This window comes from Lissotriton vulgaris, chromosome 4_1 (genome assembly GCF_964263255.1).
Source record: "Lissotriton vulgaris chromosome 4_1, aLisVul1.2, whole genome shotgun sequence".
In the NCBI taxonomy this organism is placed as follows: domain Eukaryota; kingdom Metazoa; phylum Chordata; class Amphibia; order Caudata; family Salamandridae; genus Lissotriton; species Lissotriton vulgaris.
The window spans coordinates 1,625,824,176-1,625,851,531 of NC_141691.1; the positions used below are offsets into that span (position 1 = coordinate 1,625,824,176).

The window sequence follows — 27,356 nt, forward strand, 5'->3', positions numbered from 1 at the left end:
ATGTATATCGACTCTAAGAGTTTTTACATAAAGTTGATTATGTTGGGGTGCTGGTTTTGGTGGGTATTAGCTTGACATATACCGATATGTTTCAATGTGTGCCCTTGGATTGTGAACGGTCGTCAAGTTCCAAGTGCTATTAGGTATTATTTGTGCTGGAAATTAAGTGCTTAATTAGCATTTTCCTATTGTATTTTGGAATGTATTTCCCCTTTATGATGCATGTGTTGTGCTTCCTCAATGTTATAATGGCCCTCGCGTTGTGAAAAAGTACAGGATCCAACTTGTGGCATTATTCTTATTGTTAATTTATTTGTTGTCATTAGCTATGTAAGAAATCTCCCTTACTTTGCATTGCATATTTTCCCCAATTGTTAACTTTATTGAGAACCTTTGTGATTAGGACTCTGTGGTTTGGGGCATGATAAATAAGCCCTAGAGAGAGGCATGGGCTTAAACAGTTAATCCTTCTGCTTTTCAGAGCACCCCCATAGAATGAAAGCTACCTGTCACATGTTGATAGGCATGTCTTTTCGACTTGCACATGGGGAAGTGTGCAGGGAAAATCAATGACTGTCGTCAAGGGGTATATAGGATGACCGGCCGCAAGACCTGACGGGAATAGCATCTGTTACCACGCATGCAAAAACAACACGTGGCTTAATAACATAGTCAATACCACGACTGTGTCATTACCATGAGTTCCATTACAACGCAAGTCATTACAACGACTTACCTTAGGGACACGCTGGACTTTGAAATAGTTTAAATTACTATTCCAACTCCAGTCAGTGTATCAGTGGCGAAGGTGTTGGGCTAAAATCCAACACCGTATTCCATAAAGCAAGTCATTGTAATGACTTGCATTGTATTGGAACTCGTGGTAACGTCGCAGTCGTGGTACTGACTGCGTAGTAAAGGCACTACGATGTAATGTTTGCGTTGTAATAGATGTTTGCTCCTGACTGTCTTGTGGTAGGTGGCCTGCTGAGTCAAGGGTCTCTAATGGTGAAGGCAGCACAGGCTTTGCTGTCAGAAGCCGGCTTATCTTCCACTCCAGATCAGACATTGGAGCCACAAGGATGTTGATAGGGGCTTTTTTGTGGCATTGTCAACCCCTAAATGTTGATGATGGTCTATCAGTATGCAAGAAGTAAGACCTTGCTCCTTCAACCAGATGTTTCAGATACATTTGAGGGTGAAATCTTGCACAGAATATTTATTTTAAATGGAACCTTACATAAAAGAGATAGTAGTGTATTTTCTTTATTCAAAATATTGGTAAATAGGCTGCTTTTTTATGTTTTACTCTTGTGATGAACCACTTTCTCCATTCAATCTGAGTGCCGTCTTTGTCTTGTTGGTGAATACGCCATTGAAACCCATGACTGCATGTGTCTTGATGCTTTAATTTCTATAATTGTGCTGTTCATATCATGCCATCAGGTAGAGTCAATATTTGCAAAGTTAATTTTGCTGTTTTCAACAGTGACAACATGATACTCTTTGCTCACTGTTCATTAATTATCAAGGTACTTTCTATTTTACACCTCATCTTGGAGCGCTCGATCCTTGTATTCTTTTACCGCAGGATCAGTTCTTCTGGGCAGAGTAGAGTCTACAGAAATGGATCAGAGATGTGCTGTGAAAACATTTACTGCAAAAGCAGCATGTCATAATCCTAAAGTGTATGTACGTTTAGAGACAATGAACCCACCAGAAATTGTCAGGACCATCATGTTCAGTTAGTTTGTATGCTGCATCTTACACACAGTGGAGTAGAAATACTTCATCAAAGAAAATGTAGCTTCCATTGTCTTCAAGAAACACACCATGCTGCCAGTTTACAGTGGTTACCTTAAAAAAAATTAGAAATAGCATAAGACTAGTTAAAAGAGATAGGAAGTTGTGATCCTTTAGTGCCAAATTGAATACTCTTAGTTCATTATGCTCTTCTCGATAAAATACTTCTTTAATCATGCTGTGCCGCTAATATTGCAGCCAATCAGCGAATGGCCTCCAGTATAAAGGTGTTTTGACGCTGCACAGTGTGCAGCTTGGAAAAACACAGGTTATGCGACCACTAAGCACATTTTTACATGTTTTTACATGTTATTGAAACCTTTTTTGCAAGTCAGAACAAGAATTGGCAATGCCAATAGGCCTGGCATCTGAATGAAAGTGCCTTTTGTGCCATTGATGGGTTTAAAACGAAAAAGCTAATGGGGGCTGGCTCTAATCAGTAGGGCTGAGCCGGAAAATGAACTAACAAAACAGAGATACCAGTACTGATAAGAACAATTTATGGTCAAGCAATGTACATCCTAAACAGGAAAAGGAATTCGAGAAAGGGTATTTGCTACTCAATAGCTTTTTATTAGAAACATTTTCTGATATATTTCAAGGTTCAATACATAGTACAAAAAATACTTTTTCCAATGCACAAATAAAACATAAAAGTAGTAGACATGCATTCAAACATTCATTCAAAAAGACAGGCATATCACAGGTAACCAAATAAGATTCATACACTCAAATGTGGGGCAAGGTTTTCAAAAGACAGGGAAAGTTTTGCAAACATATCCAAAAGTACAACAGACAAAAAAGCTATGGACAATTTGTGATGCACCCTACCATTACATAGGTTTTTATCACACATTGCATTCTCATGCACAAACCAGTCAGTGTGCAAACTGCGCATCCCTGGTTTGCAAATGAGAACAGTACATTAGGCCCTCAAATCTAAACTAGTAAGTGGCATTGGATATGTAAGAGGGAAGCGCAGGGCCAGGGTTATAAAGAGGGACTTGTAGTGCGTTCTTTGATTTTATTGTTTTTCAGGTGTTAAGACACAGTTTATATCAGTGGCAATGTAACATAAAGTTTTATTAGTTAGTATTGGAAGAAGGGGACTAGTCATTAACACAGGGAAGACGAAGTTTTTGGTCCTAAACCCCCCGAAGAAATCAGTCAAACCACCTACCCTTGATTTAGTCCAACTCGAGAGGGTCAGAGAGTTTGATTATCTTGGCATCCGTCTCTGTGACTCTATGAGTTGAAAACCCCACCACCACAAGATGCTGTTGTCACATAAGAGGGTGACGGGGGCCCTTCTTAAGGAACATCGGGGCTCCTCTCTCAAACCAATTGCACCGGTTCTTGATATCTATAGGGCACGAGGTGTCAGTTCAGCTCTTTACGGGGCAGAATTATGGGGTGTGCAGAACGTGGACCAGTTGACCCGTTCCGAAAATAAATTCCACAAAGATTTAATGGCTCTCCCTTACAGCACCCCAACCCTTCCTCTTCTTCTTGATATGGGTACTCGACCGATCAGTGACCAGGCGAGGTTGCACCCACTCCTTTTATGGGCTCGTATCTGGAGAGTTCCTGAACTGTCCAGCTACGCAGAGGGGCTAAAAGAGATCCTCCTAATGCCTGGCTGGGCTAAGATTCAGTGGCTAAGGGAAGTTAAGCGCCTTCTAATAGATATGGGCCTCGAGGACGCCTGGATCACTAGATCTGCCCCGCCCAAGTCAATCTTGAAACAGCTATATTGGGCATGGGTGATTGAGGGCAGAAAGAGTAATGTCAATTTGTGTAGGTCAACGGCTGAATTTCTCCTGGTAAAGGAGGTGCATTTCTGTGAGCCTTATCTGGATTTTATCCGAGCCACGTGGGATAGGGCCCTTTACTTTAAATTTAGGGTAGGGGTTCTTCCAGTAGGAACTATGACTACTAGCTGGAAGGTCCAGGTACAGACAACCCCTTTTTGTCCCTGTTGTGTGGAGAGATTAGAGTCAGTCCCAAATTTATTGTTTGAATGCCCGGCCTATGCAGTACCTCGTAGAAGATGGCTGAAGCCACTGTGCAGAGAACTCAGAACTAGATCTCACAAGGAGGCCCTAAGAATCTTAAAAACGGACCCCGGCCATTGTTTGCTAGTGGAATGGCTAAATTTTTAGGCTGGGCTTGGTATATTAGATTCAACAGACTTTCCCACCTCGCTTGAGAGTATTTTAGACTATATTATTGGATTTTATGTAAATTGTTACTTAAAGTATATGCTTATACCAATGTAGTTTTTATTGTTCTAATGTAAATATATTGCTTTTTATGATATTAATTATATCGAAAATAAAGCTATTTACAGTATTGGAAGAACACCTCACCATTTAAAATACCGAGTGGACCACCGTGTCTCTATCTTGTCAGCTGCTGAGGTATTCTGTTTTCACAAGCTTCACTTGAGGCACAAGTGTGCTTACATTTGCAGATGCGGTACAAAAAGGGGTGGTGATGGACGGAGCATCTGAATCAATCAAACACTCACACCCAGTCAAAAGATCTGGGTTTAATCCACCACTGTTCTTTAGCCCACTCTGTCACCCCAGTTCAGACATGGCTAAATGCAAATCAGTATGACCCTGTGCCTCATGGGAACAGTCCAGCCCGAACTGCCAAGCCATGTCTTCCCTGGACCGGAAACAAGCTTCCGAGGACCGGTTTCTGGCATTCCAGCCGTCTTCAGCCCAGCTTGCTTGAATCCAGTGGCAAAGTGAGCAAGGGACTCACGTCTGAACGTACATTTGCAGATGTGCACACCGGAGTCTCTCTACAGTACGCAAAATCCGTGGTTTATTTGTGCATTTGGAAATGTTAAAAATCTCAACATCTGGTTGTAGTGCTGTAGTTTCTTTTCTTTTGTAAATCTACTCCTTTTACGGAATTAAGTATCACACAATTTTAATATCTGATGTCACCATTACTTTTAAATGATTTATTTTGTTCTCTGTTTTATTATTGTTCGATAGGCCAAATCGGAAACACAGAAACAGAACTAAAAAAACTTGCCCAGGAAAACCCCGATCTTCAAGATGCCTATATTGCGAAGCAGAAGCGCATTAAAGTAAGCTTCCACACACCGGTGTGCCGTCAAATATTAAATGTGGTACGAAAGGAATTGGTTAGGGATTGCTTGTTTTTCTTTTGGCTACTGAACGAAACTTTAAACCATTCAATCTCGAATTCTAAAAGTTGAAAATGTTAAAAAGATATTTGCAAATGAGTAAAGACATGAAAAGTGTTAGAGTGCAAATAGTAAGACCAACATTATATTAACCGGATGATTCAAACGTGTCCTGGGATGGAGCTGTGTCTAGCACGGGTTAGCCTTCCTTGGGAAAGATCATAACTCACCAGAGTTCGTCTGGGCTCAGTTAGATAGAAATTATGGGCCATAATATCAAGAAAGGGCGATACATTATCGCCGCTTTTATCCGCAGGAAACTGCCACTAAAGCGGCGATAATGGGCTTGATAATATGCCCTTGTGAATTCCCATACAAGCCCAGGTTAACACAAGAACCTGGGCTTCTATGGGAATTCACATGGCCATATTATCAAGCCCATTATCGCCGCTTAAGCTGCAGTTTCCTGACGATAAAAGCGGCGATAATGTATCGCCCTTTCTTGATAATATGGCCCCATGTTTCCCTCTTGGCCAATAGGATCGCACCAGTGTTAGCCGTTGCCCATGTGATGAATTTTCAGGCCAAACCGTGCTGCATTTTATATTCTTTTGTACATTTTATAAACGTTTGAGAAAGGGCTTCCTGATTCCAGTTATTCAGAAAGAGCAGATTAAAAAATTCAGAGCAGCTCCGATATATCTGCAGTCTTTATGACACTGGAAATATGCTTCAAGGTGGGCCATTTTTAGGTCTCGCTATGCAGCGCACAAGCGCTATGTTGGGGGCCTTTTGGAATTGGTCCAGGCTTTATTGGGAACTTGTGCATGTTTTGCACGGTCCCCAATGAGCCCTCGTGCATGTGTGACGATTACCTTGCCGGAGCGAGCAGGCGCCATATGTTAGCAATCATTGCGCCTGGCGCCGCTCGCTCCCGCAAGGTAAAGGCTGTCCCTTTACAATTGAGTGCTCCCTCGCTCACTGGTTCCCTTGTTTATCTCCCTCCTTCTGTTTCCTTGAAAGGAGGCTTTACTTGCGCTCTATCCCCATCTTGAGTGTAATTTTCTCACACGTTCCCTTTTGTTTACACTGCGGAGAAATAGTGCCCTTGGATAAACTAGAAAGTAAATGTGCTAAAACAGTTCACTGAAGCCTCACTTTCACAGGCATGCTCTGCAGAAATCACAGCCGTGCTGCTCCCCAAAGTGATGTGTGTCAAAAATGCTCTGGGACTTTAGTGTGCGTCATAGAAAGTAAATAATCAGAGAAATTCCAGAGAGTTAGTGTCCCTGCTAATGTCGGTTTTTTTTAGCCCAGTATTGTAATTAAGATTCAAATGAGCAGTCAAACATGGTTATATTGGAGCATATGGAGCATGCTTTATCCGAATGGCATCAAGGTCACCTTTACCCTCAGAAAGTCTTGGTCACAGCTGCACTATTACCTTGGTAATTGTATCGTAACGTTGATTAATTAGTTTGTGAAAGTTTGGGTATACAACATTAGATTTCAAAATCACGGCACTCTTGGCATGTTTTATAATTGAATATAAGTTGACATCGTGGAATTTCCTGTCAAAAACAAGCAATGTGACTTGTGCGCACTCATAAATGAATGAATGGAAAGCATGCGTTATCAAAGCCTCATAGCATGCATTATCAAAGCCTCATGGGCAGTGCGCTCATTCATAATTCTCATACCGACTACTTCTTCCCCACCCCCATTTGTCTAAAAATATGACAACTCCTTCAAAGATTAGATTACTATCCTAACTGACAAATTACCCCATGGCAGGCGAGTCATCTTAACCTTTTTTTGGCGTTTATTTTAATGCTCGAACTCGACCCAAAGGTATTTGAGCCGTTTCTGGATCTCCAAACTGTAGCAATATTTCAGTAGAAGAGCCGGTGACTGCTTTACTAAGCAGCATGCAAATGCAGCTTTGGAAACGGTCTCTTCCACTGCAGATTGTATCTGAATGTAAGGCGTACCTTCCTCGCTGTGTTAGGTGGCAATAAAAACACGACAGCATGAAAACACGTTACCACATCTAAAGGATGGGCAATGCCTAGAAAAGTAATCATTCACCTGAACACCAGATTTGGATAATTTTGCCCTCCCTCGCTCACTTGTTCCCTTGTTTATCTCCCTCTTTCTGTTTCATGTTCCCTCCTTCACGCATACTTCCATTAAGTCTCCTATTCCTTCCCATCTGTCATGACCATACCAATCCTTTTCCCTCCTACGCTCTTTCCTGATCCCCCTCCTTCTCTCCGGTTCCCCAGCCCCCTCATCTGTTCCATTAATCCCTCTCCTGTTCCCTTCTACCCTCCCACCATCTCTCCCACTCCAGTTAATTCCTTCCCTGTCCTCAGTCCCTGACTATCCTATTTCCTCCTCCTTTATTTCCTCTACTGGTCATTCCTTTTGTTCTCTCGTTCCTCTGTTCCACCACTGTTCTCTCTTTCCGTTCTGTTCCCTCCTTGCCTGTCCTATTCTATCTTGCATCTTTCGTCCATTGCTCTATCTTCTGTTCCTCCCTAGACTCTCTTGATCCCTCATGCCTTCTGTCTTCCCTCCTTGACTCCAACATTCCCCCCTTTCCTCTCTCCTGTGCCTCCCATTCCCTTTATACATGTCCTGGTCTCTCTTTTTGTCTCACATTCTCCCGTTTTCACTCTCACATACCCCTTTCCCCGTCAACAGTTCCTTCCTTCTCTTTCTTCTCCCTCCTTCTTTGTCCTGTTCCATTCTTCCCTTTCCCTTTTTTTCTTTCCTCCGCTTCTAACCTCCACAGTCCATTCCTTGCTTCTCCGTCTCCTCGTTCCCTGTCATGTTCCCTCCTTCAACACCTGCTGCCTCTCGGTGCTACGAAGTGTCATTTTGTCAGTATAAGCTCTATTCCTCCCATGAGGGGAGAGGATGTGGCATAACGGCCAGAGCCGCCGACTTTTCAGCTGGGGAAGCAGGTTCGAGTCTCGGCACCCACTCAAAATACTGTGATTCTGGGCAAATAACTTCATGTCCCTGCGCCTACCAACAATGAATATGCCCTTGTGTAATATAATTGGTGCTAATGTAAAGCGCTTCAATACATTAGGGTCGAGTTCGCTAAAACTATAGAAAACAAGCATTGGCATAGCCAATAGGTCTCGCCTTTAGGACCTTATAAGTGTTTAGCCATGCAACAGTTAATGTTGTTGCACCAAGGATATTGTGCAGCATAACTAAATACTTATAAGGTCCCAAAGGCGAGACCTATTGGCTATGCCAGTGCTTGTTTAAAATTAGCAATTAGGCTTCGCAATTCAATGTTGTTTTAACCTTAATTTATTGTGCAGCACTTGAAGAATTGAGCTTTTAACCCACCAACATTGTTGTCCCATGGGGGGGGGATGGAGGCTTGATGTATATTTGTCATTTTAACACGATTTTGAACTTTTTAATTGTGAATGTTTGGTTTTAAAAATTGTCTTTTATATTTCATTTTTTATCTTATTTGTTTTCATTGTAGTACATGTGATTTTATGGTCTAGTTTGACAGAGATTAAGATTTTAAAGTAAAAAGTAATCAGACTAATTAATTAATGAGCTGGATTAAAGAGCAAGCTATACTATGTTATGTTGCCCCAACTAGGCATGCAGCCTCATCCTTCCACTGCTCAGCTGAAAGTCGATCTTTGTTATCAAGACAATGTTGTGATCACACCATGGTTTTGAAGGATCATAGATTCATCATCGTATATAACTTTATTTGGTCATTTGTACAAAAAGCCATGAAAGTATACAAAGATAAAAACATAAATAACTACGCAGTTAAAATAGTATTAACCATTCCAAGCATAGGTACAAATGACATCCCAAATCGAATTAAAAACAAACATTTGAGGATACATAAATTCATTCGGCCTAGTCCAGCTAAGAGGGATTCTATGCAACCACCTAGCATTTAGGGTACTGTACCACATGTACCGACTTGATATTTTGAGATACATGTAAAACATAAGGAAGGAAAAAGTTAAAAAAGATTACTTCAATACTATGCAAATTTTTGGGGGCGAATCGGACAAAAAGGAAAATAAAAAGCAACTGAGAGTAAAAACTATTGCCCCTGAGGTATCTACTTTTAAAACCCTTAACGCAGTCTGGTGCTGCCTAGCACCCAGATTTAAACATAAAGGTCGAATCTATCTCCTGTGCAGCTGCCAGTACTTGGTGCCCAAAAACAGGAGGTGTTCTTCTTTTTCGTTGGCTTCGTGCCAAGCCGGGCAAGGATCTGGAGCTAAGCCAGTCGCCTCTTTCCCCGGAAATTTCAATAACAGATTGCCATATTGTTAGACCTGGCCTCTTTGGCGTGGTTTCCCTTGTCTTTTTGGCCTCTACCTCCTGTATTTTTGATCCTGAGCTGGATTTCGTTTTTGCTGGTTTAGATGCTTTGTACACTCTGCCACTGCTGATCAGTGCCAGAGTGTAAGTGCTCCCTGTGTAAATTGTTATTGAGATTGGATATACATGATTGGCATATTTGTATCACCACGAAGTCCCTAGTAAAATGCACTGGGTGTGCCAGGGCTGGTGATGTCAAATGCTACTAGTGGGCCTGCAGCACGGATTGTGCCACCCACACGAGTAGCTCTAAAATGGTGTCTCAGGCCTGCCACCTCAGTACCTGTGTGCAGTCTGTGAACTGCCATGTCCCCACTGACGGGCCTAACCCTTCCCTTTCTGTGCACATTGGTCACCCCTATGGAAGGCCCGAGGTACCCCCTTGGGCAGGGTGCAGTGTATGTGAAAGGTAGAGCATGTGCTGATGCAGGTGACATGCTCTGGTAGTGAATTACGGCCATTTTAGTTTTTCAGTATTGTAAGGCTATCTTGCTCCATTGGTAAACATGGGGGATGCTGGCTAAAGTGGCTACCAGCATATCTTCCCATAGGAACAAGATAGAACATAATAATCTAGTATCCCTGAACTCAGAATGTAATAACACATCTTTTAGGAAAGGTTGTTTTTAAATCCTGTGTTTGAGAACAGCACTTTTAGAAAGTTGCTGTTCTCTTGTCTGACCTTTCTGTGTGCCTTGGCCGGTTTGTGTATTGACTGTCTGGTTTGCGAGTGACAGGGGCTGGGGATTCCCCAGGAGGTTGGCTGAGTCAGCCCTAGGTTGAATAACTGCCTTTGCAACTTGAGTGGTGGAAGGAGATAGCACCTGGGCCTGAATAGGGCTGTGCCTGCCTTCCACAATGCTGGCTCCACCTCCTGCTGGGTGGCTAACGACCCTGCCCCTCACTCTGAAAGGAAAGGAGAAGCCAGAAAAAAAAGTGCTCAAGAAACACCCAGAACTGTTTCAGACCGCGCTCAGGGCCCACTTGCACAAATTAGAACAAATACTTTTAGGGGTATAAGTACAGGACCCCTGACAACAGAACATTAGATCATCCTGGAATCAAGAAGGAACCTCTGCAAAGGAGAAAGCTGAATCTGAAGAAGGAAGACTGTCCTGCTGTTGCACTGCTGGACTGACCGGCTGTTGCTTTGCTGCCAAGGAGAGCGGAAGGACTGTTGTGCTGTGTCCCCTGTCTTGAAGGAATCTCCAAGGGCCTGAAAAGAGCTGGCTCCGTGTTTTTGAAGTCCCAGGAACAAAAGGACTTCACCCCCAGCTTCCCTGAACTCTGCTGAGAGAGTTCTGTCCTTCCTAGAGTGCTTGAGCCAGTTGTGGGGCCTCTGGAAGTTGTACCTGTGCTCGGAAGCTGGAAACTAAGATTGAGAGACTTTTGCAACTGAAAAGTTATCGCATCGCTCGCTGCGGGACGCACCAGACCGGGAAGACTAACATCGCTGCGAGTGTCATCGCAGAGCCTGTAATCGCTGGGAGGGATCGCCGCACCGCCTGCTTGCGGACCGCATGACGCCGCTGCGAACATCGTCTCAGATCATCGCATCGAGGAGCTGCGAGAGAGAGGATAACCGCTGGATTGCATCATCGCCCCTGAGATTGTCGCAGCCCCTACGAGATCGTCGCATCGTGCCTTTGCGAGAACAAACTTCCTACGGAACCTACGCACCGGAATCCATACAAGTGGCCTTCCTCCCCATACAGACCGGATTCGTCGCAACACGCCCGCTGCTGCAGCGGGGCTGTCGCAAACGCCTCCCCAAGGTCTCAGGAGCAACGCATCGCTTGTTTTCCACCGCACCAACTTCTGCTTTTGGAACTTTGTCGCAACTAAAAGGTACTTTTCACGCAACTGTGGATTATTTTATCGCAACCTTAAGAACTCTTTTGCAACCGTATTATTGAACTGTGTATGTTGGATTTTTGTTGTTTTGGTCTTGTGTAGTTTAGATTAAATAGCTCATTTTCTAAACTGTTGTGGAGTCAGTTTGTGGTGTTTTCACTGTGTTACTGTGAGTGTTGGTACAAATACTTTACACATTGCCTTCTTATTAGCCTTGACTGCTCGTGCCAAGCTACCTAGATGGTGAGCAAGGGTTATCTTAGACGGTTTCCTCCTTATCCTGACTAGAAGCAAGGGTCCCTATTTGGACAGTGGTAACAACCTCTGCCAACTAGAGACCCCCAGATCTAACACATATCTAAACCTAATGCACAAACTCTTGGCAAAGGGGGGTGAAATCAGGTCAAGAAAGGGTTCAAACAGAGGGCTAGATTTGATATTTAAGAAGTTAGCCTCTTTCCGCTTCTTTGAGTGTTAGTATATTTTCCCCTACTAAGCTCCAGTAGGTGGATTTGAGGGTCAGAATATCATGTTTAGTGGCCCTTTCTGGGTTCTCCCACAAGACCGTCAGATTCAATAGCTTACACCCCTTAGCGATATGTCTGAACCAAGGTAGTTGTTTTGCCGCAATATATACTAGGACCTCCCGCAATGAATTACGGTAATCGGATAATTGCGGAGTGGTCCATAGGCGCAGCCAATAAAGCAGTGGTCTCAGGGCTGCTAGATCACCTATTCTCTTTAACCCAAGGTCGTAAAAGAGTGGGGAGAGCGGCGTAGTAACAGGTAGCGAGATGAGAGCCCTTACAAAATTATTTTCGCAAATCGTCAATTTGTTTACAGAGATAAATCCCCAAATCTCTGCTCCATAGAGGGCACCACTTTGGGCTTTTGCACGATAAATTTTAAGGGCAGGTGAGAGGGGTTGGGTATATGATTGTTTTAAAAGATTCAAATTATCACAAAAAAATAGAGAGAGGAGGACTGGATACCGAGTGAGCTTGCACTTTGAGGAGGAGGAGGACGGGGCACAAACATAATGCTCTAGAATGGAGTGGCCCAGTGACATGGACTCTGGGTGTGGAGTGCTATGTAAGCAAGACGTTTCCCTTTCCGGAGCATTAAGTGGGGTGCATTGGCTTCTGAGTTATTTTGCTTCCTTTTGTACTCCTAATTGGTGACGTTTTGGGTGCACACAGCAAAGATGCGCACAAGGAGCTACAAGGAAATGTAATTTCTGGAATATGTTTTATATCTCGAAAAATACTGAAAAATTCAGGGATTTTTCATTAAAAATACACATGGTTGCGTCCATTCCTACAATTTGAATAGTTAATTTTATGTTCTTGAAAAGCAAACGTTTGGTTTGTCTTCTCAATAAATAGTGTTGATTTGTTATATTTTAGAGTAACAGTTGGTTTAATGCTTTTTAATTTGGTCCTTTCAGTCTAAGTTGCTGGAACATGATAACATCAAATACCTGAAGAAAATCCTTGATGAGCTGGAAAAGGTTCTGGATCAGGTCGAGACAGAATTACAGAGAAGAAATGAAGAATCACCAGGTATCATCTAATTGTCCAATGATAGATAACATTTGTACAAATGAACAGGCATAGGAAGGTTCGAACGAACGAGTGATGTCATCAGTGATGTCATTTGAGATGTCATCAGTGATGTCACTGACCATGCCATGAATGATGTAATATGTGACATCATCAGCAGTGGATTGCGGGTGCGCGAAATATAGTTAGTACAACTAACTATATAGGAGCAACTTCAATGGTTTTGTATGAGTGAAATGTCCAGCTAACTCTAACACCCCTAAAACGTATAGTTTTTTGAGTGAATTTTAAAGGTTTTTTTAAATGCTAATTCCTAACTATATAAGGCCTGTAACCTATGGTTTTTTCAGTGAATTTCAAAGGTTTTTTAAATGCTAATTCCTAACTATATAAGGCCTGAAACCTATGTTTTTTTCAGTGAATCTGCAAGGTTTTTTAAATGCTAATTCCTAACTATATAAGGCCTGAAACCTATGTTTTTTTCATTGAATTTCAAAGTTTTTTTTAATGCTAATTCCTAACTATATAAGACCTGAAAGCCCAACAGGAATCTCCAGTATGTGCCAGGGGACTGCATTGCAGAGAGGTGTAATGAAGCCACGCCCCTTTTTACACCTCCCTGCAACGCAGCCCCCGTGCATGTTTGAAGAGGGGGAACTAATTCCACTTGCATACTGGGGGCCCCTGGGGGCCAACTAGCCCACCTGGAACCTCCAGTATGCGACAGGGGGCTGCATTGCAGAGGTGTAATGAGGCTATGCCCCTTGTTACACCTCTCTGCAATGCAGCCCCCTGGCGCATTTGCAGAGGGGGAACTAATTCCCGTTGCACACTGGGGGTCCCTGGGGGCCCACTAGCCCACCTGGAACCTCCAGTATGCGCCAGTGGTATACATTACAGAGGTGTAATGAGGCTATGCCCCTTTTTACACCTCTCTGCAACGCAGGCCACTGGCGCGTTTGCAGAGGGGGGACTAATTCCCCTTGCATACTGGGGGTCCCTGGGTCATATCTGCCCAAACGCCGATATTCCGAACGATTGAAAAATACTTTTCTTGAGAAACATTTGGATTTGGATTATCATGTCCTATACTTTGGAATTTTTGAAAGACTGACTTTGAGGATGCTATAAATTACTCAAGTCTGCCGGAATTGTGTGGGTAAAATTGATACCTAGTCACATTGAATAAGAATGTACTAACGTCTTGTCTAACATTTGGAAGAAATATCTAGTTATATGACAACAGGATACCAACATAACTTGAAGGAAATAAGAACCCCCTGAAAAAGTTCTGTTGTACAGAACGAAACGCGTCGGCTGGCTGTGGTACATAAACTTAAGGAAAATAAAAGCATTTGAATATACACCAAGATTCAGCGCTTCAATAAGGACTCTAAGTGATATGATTTGATTGGACCTATTGTGCAAGTGGTGCTGTGCCAAACTTTGGAATATTATCCACTACTCTCTACTACTTACTCTCTACTACTCCACTACTCTCTGATGCTCACTCTCTACTACTCATTCTCTACTACTCTACTACTCTCTCTCTATTACTCACTCCCTACTACTCACTATCTACTACTCTCTACTACTCTCTACTCTCTACTACTCACTCTCTACTACTCTCTCTACTACTCACTCTTTACTACTCACTCTCTACTACTCTCTACTACTCACTCTCTACTTCTCACTCTCTACTACTCTCTGCTACTCACTCTCTACTACTTTCTCTCTACTACTCTCTACTACTCACTATCTACTACTCTCTCTACTACTCACTCTCTACTACTCTCTACTACTCACTCTCTACTACTCTCTCTCTAATACTCTCTACTACTCACTCTCTACTATTCTCTCTCTCTGCTACTCACTCTCTACTACTCACTCTCTACTACTCTCTACTACTCACTCTTTACTACTCTCTACTACTCACTCTCTACTGCTCTCTACTACTCTACTACTTACTCTCTACTACTCTCTACTACTCACTCTCTACTACTCTCTACTACTCACTCTACTATTCACTCTACTACTCTCTACTACTCACTCTCTGCTACTCTCTCTACTGCTCTCTACCACTCTCTACTACTTACTCTCAACTCTATTACTCACTCTCTACTCTCTACCTCTCTACCTCTCTCTACTTATCTCTCTACTAGTCTCTACCTCTCTACCTCTACCTCTCTACCTCTACCTCTCTACCTCTCTCTACACGCACACATATACATATATATATATATATATGCATATATATGCATATGCATTTATATATATGTATGTGTATATATATACATACATAAACATATATAATCTGAATATCTATACAAATACAAATATAAATGCATGCATACATATACATATATGCATACATATGCATGTTATTTACATGAAAGTTTTAAAAACACTAATAAAAGCAAAGCTAAAAAGTCACCTCATTACAAACAGAATGGCTTTAACCTAAACGAGGGCGAGATCTATTGCATTTTCAATGCTTGTTTACTTTGGTTCCATCAAGAAGGCATTCAGATGTGTCACACATTTGCCATAAATTCTGAATGGTAGCACTCTAGTTGCTCATTAGATCACTGTAGTAAAGCTACTGCTCACCAGGGAAGTCTGCTGCTGGTATTCAAAGTGCATGTTTCAGTCTGCATGTCAGAATTTTTTTAATGAAATAAAAGAGGATTTGAGAAGTCACTCAAAATGTGCCCTAATTTTTCTTTCTGAAACACTAATCATACTTTCTATGGCAAAATGAACCCCCTCATTTTGTTCCTTTTTAAATTAAATGTTTTCAGACTTACCACTTCATTCCAATCAAGATGACTTCTGGTGTGCCATACCTTTGTAATAAGTAAGACTGTTAGCGCTCTAGTTGTTCTTTAGAACACTCTGGACATTCTGTCATTGGGCTATACTTGGGTTACATCTGGGTGATATTTGGACTACATTTGGGCTCTTTTGTCTCTGGTGGCCATCTTGGGAGACTGCATGTCAAAATATACCCCCTCATTTTGTTCCTTTTTAAATTAAATGTTTTAGGAGTTACCACTTTATTCCAATCAGTAGGCTGCAGCAGAACACAAAGGAATCAACTGACAGTCTCTGTCCTTGTTGGATGTACATATTTTACTGAGAATGTCTGACTTCATTCTCACATGAGTGAGAAAGATAATGTGAATTTACAGAAAATATGCTTTCAGTTTAGCTTAGATCCCCTTCCAAACCACTGTGGGAACAGCATGAGATAATAGTTTTCTTTCAAACATGATTCATGATATCCCAGCAGAAGGCTTTTTCACATGGTAAAATCACCTTAGAACACACCACAATTCCGAAAATGAGTATGGTACCATCAACAAATGATTTATAATGTAACTAACGTCCTAAAACCATCTATTAACTACAATGCTTTTTTAATGAGGTGCTATCATGTATATTGGTCCCAAGATGGCTGCCAACACTTCTTGGTTTTAGTGCTGACAGCCAATCGTATCTCACGATGAGATGTGTGGTTAGGCTCCGCCCTGATATATATGTGTTTTTGAAGTTAATTTTCGAAAAAACCACTGGAGCAATTTTCACCAAATATAGCAAAGGCACATCTGCGTACCAGTCCCTACAATTTTGCAAAGTTTGGCGTAATTCCGTTCAGCGGTTCGGGCTGTAGCCGTGTCAGAACGTCCTATGGACCTATGGAAATTAACATGGGGAAAACATGTTTTGGGACCCCCCTTTTTTATCATCCCCCACTTCACAAATCCCCCCGAAACTTTCAGGTGGAGCGGAGCAGAGTTGGCCAAAATTTTGGAAAATTACACGCAAATTCCTCAGCCGGCGCCAAAGTTATTCCCAATAGAATGTTGCGGATTTCCTATAGTAGTTAGGTCCTAACTATATATACCATAGTTGCCTTTATGACATTTTCTTTGATATGTATATACTTTAAATGTCTATTGTGTTATTTAACCCACTCTGAAATGACCGCTGCATTTTCATGCACTGTAAAGTATTGTCCGTTTTTCAGTTCGTTGGCAAACCTTAAATGTTGCTGCCAGACGGTTGAAGGTGTAAACACTGACGAAGGACTTGGTGTCCGAAACGCATCTGTTGCACAAGTTGTTTGTGGGCTGAAAAATAAAACCTTGCCGCTTTACCCCTGGAGTGCGCTTCACATTTCCTGAAAGAAATGATTTTTGAGCTTTAATATTTACCGCGAGTATCGGCGCGGAGCTTGCACCCGCTATTGAGTGCCTTGGGACTGCCGGTGCACTTTGGAGCTTTAAATATATATATATATATGTAATTTTTTTATTAAAAAGAATCACAACACATGTATAGTGTTGGAGACGTATCGCCCGATGGGAGGAATGGGTGGAGCAAGTTGATCCACCGAGCAAATCTTGGTTAAGGTGCTCTCACTCCACGTGCCCCTGACATTGGCATCACTGTTCTGAGATCAATACCTTTAGTACTGCTAAATTGAGTTATAATTTAAAAAAAGTCTTATTCACAAAAAACTAGATACAGTAATATTGCTATATTAATGCATTATCTTTTTTCTTCCCACAAAGAGACTTCCATTCCATTTACTCTTTTGTATGTGGGATACCATCCCAATCTGCCCCATTACAGGGCCTATTACTTCCTTCTCTTCCCATGCAAGAACTATCACTTCCCCTTTTCACACCATCTTTCAAAGCAACACTTGCTTTTCTGCCTTACATGGGTTGTTCCACTTCTCTCTCCCACTCCAGGAAGTGTAACCACATTTTTTGTTCCCTGGAGGAATTTAAGACACTTTTTTTTGCCTGAATGTACTAGGAATCCCATCATCATATTTTTTGCTGGCGCTTCCACTGAAACTTTCAGCATGTCACTGTCAATGTTGTCTCAATCTTCCTTCCCTCTTCAGTTGGGGTGATCAGTGTAGACGTGGTTGGAGTGACATGTATGGCTGTTAACCGTATATAGAATCCGAAGTTTTCTCATGTGGTCGATATGACCAGTTTGACAGTAGTGAAAGTCACATGTAAATTGTGGTTGTGTGGTGCGCTAAAGGTGAGTAGGGTGTGGGATGTTTCTGGTATGGTGGATAATAGCTTTTAAATGGCATGCAGCTAGGGGATAACAAAGTAACTTTGAATGTGTATATTCCTATTTACAGATGTACTTTAGCAAGGATGGGAAAGTCCTTTATTTCTTTATTTACTTAATATTCTTGATGAATGGAATTGTATTATTTACAATTTATAACTGTACAGTTAGTAAATAATTGGTGATCCTCTCTTCTTTTCTGCCACTTGATTTCCCTCCTTATCATCCTATATCATCGCACGCAGTGATTCACTGGACCTATTCCACTGCACCTCCTGGACACTACTGTTCTGCTAGTATTTTAGCATTTTGTGATATTTAGTCAATTATAATTGCAAACATCATGAATTCATTGCAGCTGTAAGATAGAGATTTTAAGGGTCTTATGATGTAATTTGCTTGACTCCCACACTCTCCTGAGCCCAAGAGAAAAGCTGTTTGTTTTTCACTGGGGTCGGGTAAACTTTAGGTTCTGAATATCTTGAAAAGATGTCTCCTTGCTAGACTTATTGTCAAATTATATTGCTTTTTTGAAGTATTATCCAATTGCACTTTTCTTTTTATTAAGTGATGCGGTTAAGTAGGTGAGAATTGGTGTGTTTTATTTCTAGCATTAAAATACTTGTTTTAGCTTAGGTCAAGTTCTAGGACACCTCTATTCAAAATGTTTGCACATGCTTATTGGGAAGCTATCATGCAATACAAGTGCAACAATTGCACACTAACACATTTCTTTCCTCTCAAACAGGATATTTCTCCAACTTCCCTAAATTTCCCTTTTCAATTGACACGTTTTCCTCTCACTTTCATAGAAGGTAAATGGTGACTATTCAGAGTGTATGGAAAGTGTTTACTAGACGGGCAGATTTATATATATTTCCACTGCAGGTGTTACCTTGCTGTTTGGCTGCAACTCAAGAGCATTAACAAATGTGGCTTCTGCTATCCTAATTTGTCTGCATCATATCTTCATAAGCATTATTTGAAAGGCCTGGGAACTTTTCGTCTTGTACATGTTTATTTAGGAATCATTTACCAGTGCCCAGATGTCATAAGCGATAATTACTGACCTGAAAAAATCCGACACAGAGGCGTTGGGAATGATAATTATCTCATATTCTCTGTTTACCACACGGATGGGCACAATATGCAGATGTTGGTGCTTACCACACAAAAATTCTCATGTGTCAGTATTTACCAGGCATTCCCCCCTACCCCCCAGTAAATATTTTCACGTTAGACCTGCACTTTGAGAGTTACCCTTTATAAACAAAAAGGGACTGGGTATGTGTACCAGAAACAGAAGAAATTCAATTTTTATTAAAAACCAATTATGTGTTCTTGGAAAAAGTTCTACAAAGATGTATAAGTTGCCTCCGTGATGTAGAGTGAGGGATGGCTTCTTATGGATGTAACCTAGTCAGAAGAGGGTATATAAATAGATCCTCTCTGTTTACAGGCAATACAACCCTTGAAGACTACAAATTAAACTGCATCAATGGGTGAACAAAAAGCAATACTTTTCAAATATCATGAAGAAAACAAAAAAAGCATGTTGGATTTAGGAAAGACAGTGTCTTTATTTCATTTATTATTTGTACAACTAATCAATAAAATAAAGCATGTTAAAAGTCATAAAAAATGCTGAAAAAGTCACAATTCAATGTTCTTATTCCTCACTGTCAAAATAGTTATATTACTGTTGTGTAATCAAAACTCAACATATTCACACACTAAAATGATATTATTACATTAAGCACATCAAATTTACAATTTCATAAATTCAGATCATCTAATACATAAACAACAATAATATCATGAGTGTTTTATAAACAACCAGCAAGCTCAGGAAGAATTTGATTGGTTTAGGCAAGTGTCAACGTGGAGTTTCGGTGAAAAAGATAATATTCTTCACCTGCTCCAGGACAAATTCAAAAATTTGTATTCAAATTTAGATTCCAAAAGTCATATATTGGATATCCAGGAAGTTTGCCTTGTCCAGACTGTACTCTTTGAACTGCTATTAAAACCAACCGTATAGGATAAATTGGTTAAAAAACCTGTAGGGTATATTTTAGAGATCCATTCCAAGGGCTTATAAATTGCCCCAAAAAAACGATTTCAAAATATATGATGATATATTGGTATACAACTCTATAACCCGTGGCCACGATATTTAAATTCAAGGCAAATCAAGTCTTAATGGTCATCACATTGGCGCTGGGTACGTAAGTATCACCAGATGACTGAGAAATCAATAAGCGTAACAGTAGTCCGTGGAGACTCTATCGCGTGAGAGGCGGTTACTAAAAGGATTTACTACAGTTTATATCTACAGTACCACAGTGGATAAAAAAGCAGTAGTAACTCCCACTGTAGAGTTGGAAAATGGGCAGAACAATGTAAGGTTGTGAAGTCTACAAACTTCTTAGTATGTAGGTATACACAAACTGTGATCTGACCTTTTCCCATGCTGGAAATGGTCAAATGTTTGCTCCAACGATGGGCTGGAATAAAACTCCTCTTCTGTCACCACTTTTTGGACTTCAATAAGGACATCTCTGTCGAGGCCATCTCTGCATTCTGACCAAAAACGCTGTCACACTGATCTTAAAGAGACCCCGCTTTATAAATGTGGAGCAGCTGTTTCATACGATACTTTAATTTGACACTCTCAGTGTAGAGGCGGACAATGCAGTCTTTTGTTCCTCTCATGCCTGAAGCTTTCTTTCAGTGTAATCTCTACCAACCCAAAACAGCCCTTTGCTTGGTTCCCAGACTTCATTAAAATTTTTCTTGCTGCTTTTTACAGGATTTTCCTAGATCTGGCCGCCTTGCTGCCTTGCTCTGTGCCACTTGACAGGAGGTGGAAGATTTTATTCTTCCCAAAATAACATGGCCAACTATGCGCTCTCTGTCAATAGTCTTTTTCCCAAGCCATACTTACTATTGTACATCCTGTATGCCAGTTCCTGCTTCTGCTTTACAAATTCCTGTTCTGCCCTATTTTTCACTATTTAAAGAGCCTGATCGTGCCATTCTATGAGTGCTCTGTCAACTGTAGCTGTGTTTTTCTGCCTTCTGGTTACTTACTCCTGGAATCCTGCTACTCCTCTGAGATGGATCCTTCATCTGGAATCCTGCTGTTTCTCCTGAAACTTGGATACATCTCCTGGAATCCTTCTCTGCTACAGGGAAGGATGTACGTCGTTACAACACATGCTTTTACAATGCATGTCTTTACGACGCAACTTTTACAACGCAAGTCGTTACAACGACTTGCGTTGGGGGGCGCTGGATAGTGAATAGTTTAATTTACTATTCCAACTCCAGTCCCCGTGGATAGTAGGGAAGGTGTTGGATAGTAAATTAAAACTATTCCCTATCCAAGAGCACCCCCCAGCGCAAGTCGTTGTAATGACTTGCGTTGTAATGGTTGCGTCGTAAAGGTACTTCGTTGTAAAAGTTGCGTTGTAAACGCTGTTCCCCACAGGGAATGTTTATGAACTCAAAAAGTAGTAAATCTGTACCCATTCCTAGGAGTATTTTCTTTATGGTGCAGCTACGTTTTATGAATTGCCCCTGAAGTCTCTTTCATTCCTGTTCCTGAGGCACCAACACTTGTTACTCTCACCCCACTAACTGAATTGAAGATATCGAGGTATTTTAGCATTTCTATGCCCAGTGTGTCAACCTGCAGATCTGCTTGGTTAGGCCATGTTTGGAAGATTGCCGTACTGTAGTCAAGTTTTCCATTACCTGTAGCCTGATGACAGATGTCACATTTGTCCAAAATGCTATCTAGAGAAAATACAAAGTATATTGCTCCTATCCTCCACAACACTGTGTAGTGTCTGCACCTCTCAATTTGAGGCATGCATTTTGCCTGTGCGACATTTGACCCTCCTGATGAGTAATCCATGTTCATTGTTCTTCTGGAAAAAAACATATTTCCAAAGGTATTGCTTCTCTTGGGATAAATCAATGTGGATCAAGTATTCTGGGCATCAAATGTATAATGTTTGAAGGATTGGGAGAATTCAGGTGAAAGCATCTTATATCCTAAGGCAATATTCAGATGAGCAGCAGATTTGGAAACAGGTGCCATTGTTATGTTGACATCTTCATGTGATCAAATGTTCATGGTTGCACGAATAATTGCATCTATTGAGTTAACCGTAAAATAAGCATGGTTCAATGTGTCTATTGCTAATGAGGTTCAGGAACAATCTCGAATTTGTCATTTTAGAGCATAGTGAATTTCACCCAACATTTCGACAAGTTAATATAACAATTAAAAATTGTGGCACTCGGTCATGGGGATGCACTATGGAATTTTGAGTTTATCAATTCCTACATAAGTCAAATACACCTTCTGGTAGGCAGATAAATAAATATATATGCTGTGATAGTTAATTTCCACTTCTGATTATATAATGATAATGAGTAAAAGACACAGATCTTACTCCCTCCTCTCACTGATTAGAAGTAATCCATTTCCTGTGGGCACTCGGATGATATTAGTCATTGAACATGGATTCAAAACACCCCTGTATTCGGTCTCATGTTCCTTACCTCTTTACATACATACATTTCCTCAGTTACTCCTTAAGGAATACTCCTCTCTTTGTATAATCACCCTAATTTTGCTGGGCTGATGCTGCTGTTCGTTTTTGCTCTGCGCAAGGGGACACTGCTAACCTAGGACTCTGTGCAACTACTCTGACCCCTAAAGCATGTGGAAATGGGCTATATGCACTCAGTGTCTGTAAGTTAAATACCACTAGTGGACTGCAGCAGATGTTGTGCCACCACTAGTGAAACTACAAAACATGTCTCCAGGCCTGCCTCTGCAGCCTAGTTGTGCAGTTTTAAAACAGCTAATTCTGCCTGGCAAAATAAACCTAAACCTTTTTTTAATACTTATAATTCTCCCCTCAAATAGGCCCTACAGGGCAGAATGCATGGTATTTAAAAGCTATGTCATGTATTGGCAATCAAAAACCCACAAAATCGTGTTTCACTGCGGGAAGGCTGGTTCTCCCATTGAAAAACACTGGTTTACATTAAAGCACCTTATAATTCATAACTTTAGTTTGGTAATAGCTAGAAAACTGATTCAAGGACTTTTAGAAAGCTGGGGTTTTCCTTCCTAAGCCAAATGTGCCTTTCTGCCAGTTTTCACTGTCACCTGCTGTTATTGGCTCTCCTCTATGTATTGCCACCAGACATTGGACAACGTGCTTGGGTGTGGGGAGATGTCTTTCCACTGACAGGATGGCCCTCTGGGCTGCACCTATGAACTTAATTAAGTGCAAAGGGTGCCACCTCTGTTGCATGTATGACGTGACAACGCATACTGTTACCACGCATACCTTTACAACGCGGTATTTACAACGAATACCGTTACAACGCATAGCGCTTAGAGGTGCTGGATAGTGGTAAGTATAATTTTATATTCCAACTCCAGTCCCCGTGGACACTAGGGAAGGTGTTGGATATAAAATTATACTTATTCCCTATCCTAGCGCGCCCCCCAGCGCAATGCGTTGTAATGGTATGCGTGGTAATGCCTGCGTTCTAATGGTAGTGCGTTGTAAAAATTCCGTTGTAAACGTTGTATACCCCTCTGTTGCAAGCAGATGTAGTTCACATCTAGGCCTGTCCTCTCCATTGTGCTGCTGGGCAGCCAGGCATTAACCCAGTGGGAGAGAGGCTACTCCAAGAATTGGTTTTGAGTGACCAAAAGACCTAAAGACAGAGTGTGACTAGTATCATAGCCACATTTATGGTTGGATGTCGAGAAAAAAGTTTCTGCCATCATGGTTTTAGGTCTCGAAGGGCACTGTTAGATAGTTTACAGTAAAACACACAGGAAGTGCTACAAAGTGGGTGGGGCCACCCATGGGAATTTTTACCAAATTGTTTACGGAGTGGCAAGGAGTTTCCCCAACCCACAGGCTGGCACTGGTCATAAATGTGGCACTCCCAGCACCCTCTTCGGAAGACAGAAGAAGGACTGTACCTTATGTTGTGACCTGGCAAGAGACTTCCAAAGGCTGGTCCTGCTCCCACTAGTTCCCACGACTGAGACTCCAATGGTCAATTGGCTGACCTCCGGTCCACTGGGGTGACAGACGGTTTCTTGTAGCGGCACCGAAGCTATGGAACACTCTCCCTCTCTCTATCAAGACCAGCACTTCCCTCTGGTCTTTCCGAAAAAATCTGAAAACCTGGCTTTTTAACTTATGATCCTTACTCTTTACCTCAGCACCCCTTGTGGGCTAAACATTTCAGTTATCAGCGCCGAGATGCCCTAGGGCCTTCGTTCGCGCTCTACAAATGTTGTTATAAATAAATAAATAAATAAGATACAGGGGCACAAAATCTGCAAGAAACCCACTTTCCTGAAGAGCCCAGCTGACCAGATGCAACTGGACCTGCCCTAAACCTTGCTGATGGCCTCTCCTGGAGAGAGTCCTGACCTCTGAGTGGGGTCCCTAAGGTCCTGGGGCATTTTGATATGTGTAAAAATGAACTCCTCCTGCCTAACCCTCAAAAATGGAACTAGAAAACGTTTAGAAAGATTTTTACTTGGAGAACTGACAGAAACTCAATTCTATGAAGGTGCATTGCCGCTGGACCAATGGTTCGGGTTGCTTCCACCTAAAGCTTTTCTACACCAGCAAATCCGTTTGAGCGGGAAGTTGTGGAGAAGTATCTGGCCTTGTGGAGCCCTTTTTGACTACAGATTACAGCCTTGCCCCACTAGAGGAATCCGAGGTTATAAAAAGTAGAAATCTTCAACGTGCAAAGGTGTGAAAAGTATCCGTCTGGCAAGGGACCTTCCTAGGGCATACATTTCGAATTTCTACCACACTGAGCTTTCCCACCAAAAGTCTACAGCTTTACCAGTACTTCGTCTGTCGGCTATCCGGCGTCATGGATTCTATCTCAGCCAATCTCTGTTGCCTTGCCCCACTGAGGATTTTTGACTTCCATTTCTAGGTCAGGTAAATTTAGGCCTTAACTTTTCACTTGCATCCAGTCTAGCATGACCAAGTGTCTGCAGTTGATGCTTTGATCTTTTTGTCGCTAATACTTAATTCAAACTTTATAATTTAATAGTGCCAATTTCCTGGTTCCCCTTATTGGATTAGTGACATTATTACTTGTGGTGAATTACCATCCACCCCTACTAATAATTTATTTTGTAACACTTCTATAGTAGTTTCAGGCACTTCTAGCAACAAGGGTAAAGAAAACCTTTTCACACAAATGACAATAATTAGTTTATCAATTCCACTTGTATCTAGACAACAAGAACACAGGAAAATCATTGCCCTTCTGCACATGCATCTATGCCTTTGCTAGTGATTCGAGGAGGTATCTCTCTCCCACATTCTACACAGCTTCAAATGAGATCTGACTCTGCACCCTGGCCATGAAGTGCCAATGTTCATGTCCCCATCTGGCAGCCTCAGTGGTAGCACCTCACGTCTATGGCACATTTGGACAAATATCAATATAAGGTTTTTTTTGGGGCTCTGCGAAGTTAATGTGGCCGTCCCAACCAGAGCTGCACATCTTTCCATATCTAGGTATTATAAGGTGCTTTAATGTAAACCAGTAGTGCCTCCTCTTCTCGTTACATTACACAGGACATACGCAGCGTTGCACCCTAGCTGTGATCTTTGACGACGCAGCAATGGAAGTGGCCTCCTTCCCCTGAGATCCTTACACACCTACATATGAATTGTCTTTCTACTGCAGACGTCTCATGGTTCCTAATAGCATTGTGGGTACTGGTCTTTTTTGTTCAGTTCCTATTGAATGTTTGAATTGTGTCACATGTTGCTCATCTCAACATTTCAATGCCATTGGCCCCAGGAAGCTGCTCCCAAAGCACAGTCTTGGATGCAGGGAAAGCAGCTGTGGAGTGGTGTCACAACAAAGACAACCTCATTATTGGTGTCCAGTCTAGATTTCAGACTCACTTCTCCATCCTCTGTTATGGGTTGTTTACGAGTTTACGGCTTGTGGTCGCTGGAAGACATCATATCCATTTATTGGAGATAAAGGCTTTCATTCTGATTGGAGTCATTCTTCCGCTTGGTGCAGGGCAGAAGATTAATTTTAAAACATGAGCACTCCACAGGCAAAGCGTTACTCAGTCGATGTATCTGTGTGGATTGGCGATAGACTTAAGAAATTGGGCCCTGTCCTCCTTTTTTGTTACCCACTTGCCAGGATGGAAGAATACATAGCAGCCATCTTTAATAAGGTAAAGCATGGCCTGCAAGGGCAGGCTCCTCGCTGAACTGGTGCCCATTCTCTGTGGGGAATGGAGGATTACAAGGGTAGATGTCTTTGATTGGAAGCGAAATGGCAAATGTCACCAGCTGGCATCTTTGATGGGCAAGGGTTGCCAACTCCTGTATGGCTTCCTCGTGATCCCTGTGTTCCTATTGTAAGCCTCGCACTTCAGTGCAGGCGGGGTGCCACCAGTTGTCCTCCCAGTAGACACACTAGCTTTGCTTTTGAGGCTTACTTGAACTCTGCTGCTGCTTTTCACGGACCGCACGAGTTCATCCGTTTCTCACCTGAAGGGGCTTGTACCTTCTCTAGATTTCTGACCTCAGACACTCAAGTGCTTTAAAAGTTTTAAAGATATTGTATTTACAGACAAATTACCCGCAAAACATTATTTTGACACTGTAAATGTGAATCTGACAAAGTCCTTAAGAATATTCTGAATCGAGGCAAATTTCTGGAAGATTTCCTTATTGCCATTTCAGTGATGAATAAATCGTCATTACAGTGAAGCTGTAATATTTCTTCTTTTTGTAACTGCTCACAACAATGTCAGCGCGGCTCTCTTTGATCTGTGACATTGGTATAACTCCTACTACTAACCCTCCCTCCCTTTACAAAATCTTTTGGCAATTCATTACAAACCTTTTTCAAAGGAAAAATAGGATTAGAAACAACATAAAACAATCCTGCCTTGTCTGCTCCACTAAAAAAGAGATAGATACAATCAAACAAAGAACTTCTTTCGCTACTAGCAGAATATCGACCATCGTTACCCCACTCTCAGTTAAGTGAACATTTTTGGGACTTCTTCAGCTGCGCTTTCTAAAGGTACCCATATAAATCTCCACTATACTAACTTCAGAATTCCCTATGCAATATTAACAAACTCTTTCGTTGGTTAATATCATACCAGCAGACAACGCACTTCTCAGTGTGTACCACACTATTCCTCTGCCCATTAGGCTACGAATATCCCCGGATATTAGGCATCTCTATACCCGTTTCTTCTTGACTACATATTATTATTATGTTTCTTATATAGCGCCAGAATCAACCCCCGAAGGGGTATCTCCGCGCTTGCCTTGGGAACCCGTCCTGGCTTTTCCCTGTGAGATAGCCCCTACAGGGCATCCCCAAGGTGAAAGCCAGGCATCCCGCCGCGGGGGGGC

The 27,356-nt window shown here is 41.8% G+C and overlaps 1 protein-coding gene across 1 annotated transcript in view; it reads left to right on the plus strand.

Annotated features, from left to right (window-relative positions):
- Positions 1-27,356, plus strand: part of GDAP1 (ganglioside induced differentiation associated protein 1) — a 100,704-nt gene that overhangs the window by 26,838 nt on the left and 46,510 nt on the right. The window contains exons 4-5 of the mRNA XM_086966995.1: positions 4,815-4,909; positions 12,657-12,771. Coding sequence (XP_086823121.1) covers positions 4,815-4,909; positions 12,657-12,771 — 210 coding nt within the window. The remainder of the gene's footprint in view (positions 1-4,814; positions 4,910-12,656; positions 12,772-27,356) is intronic.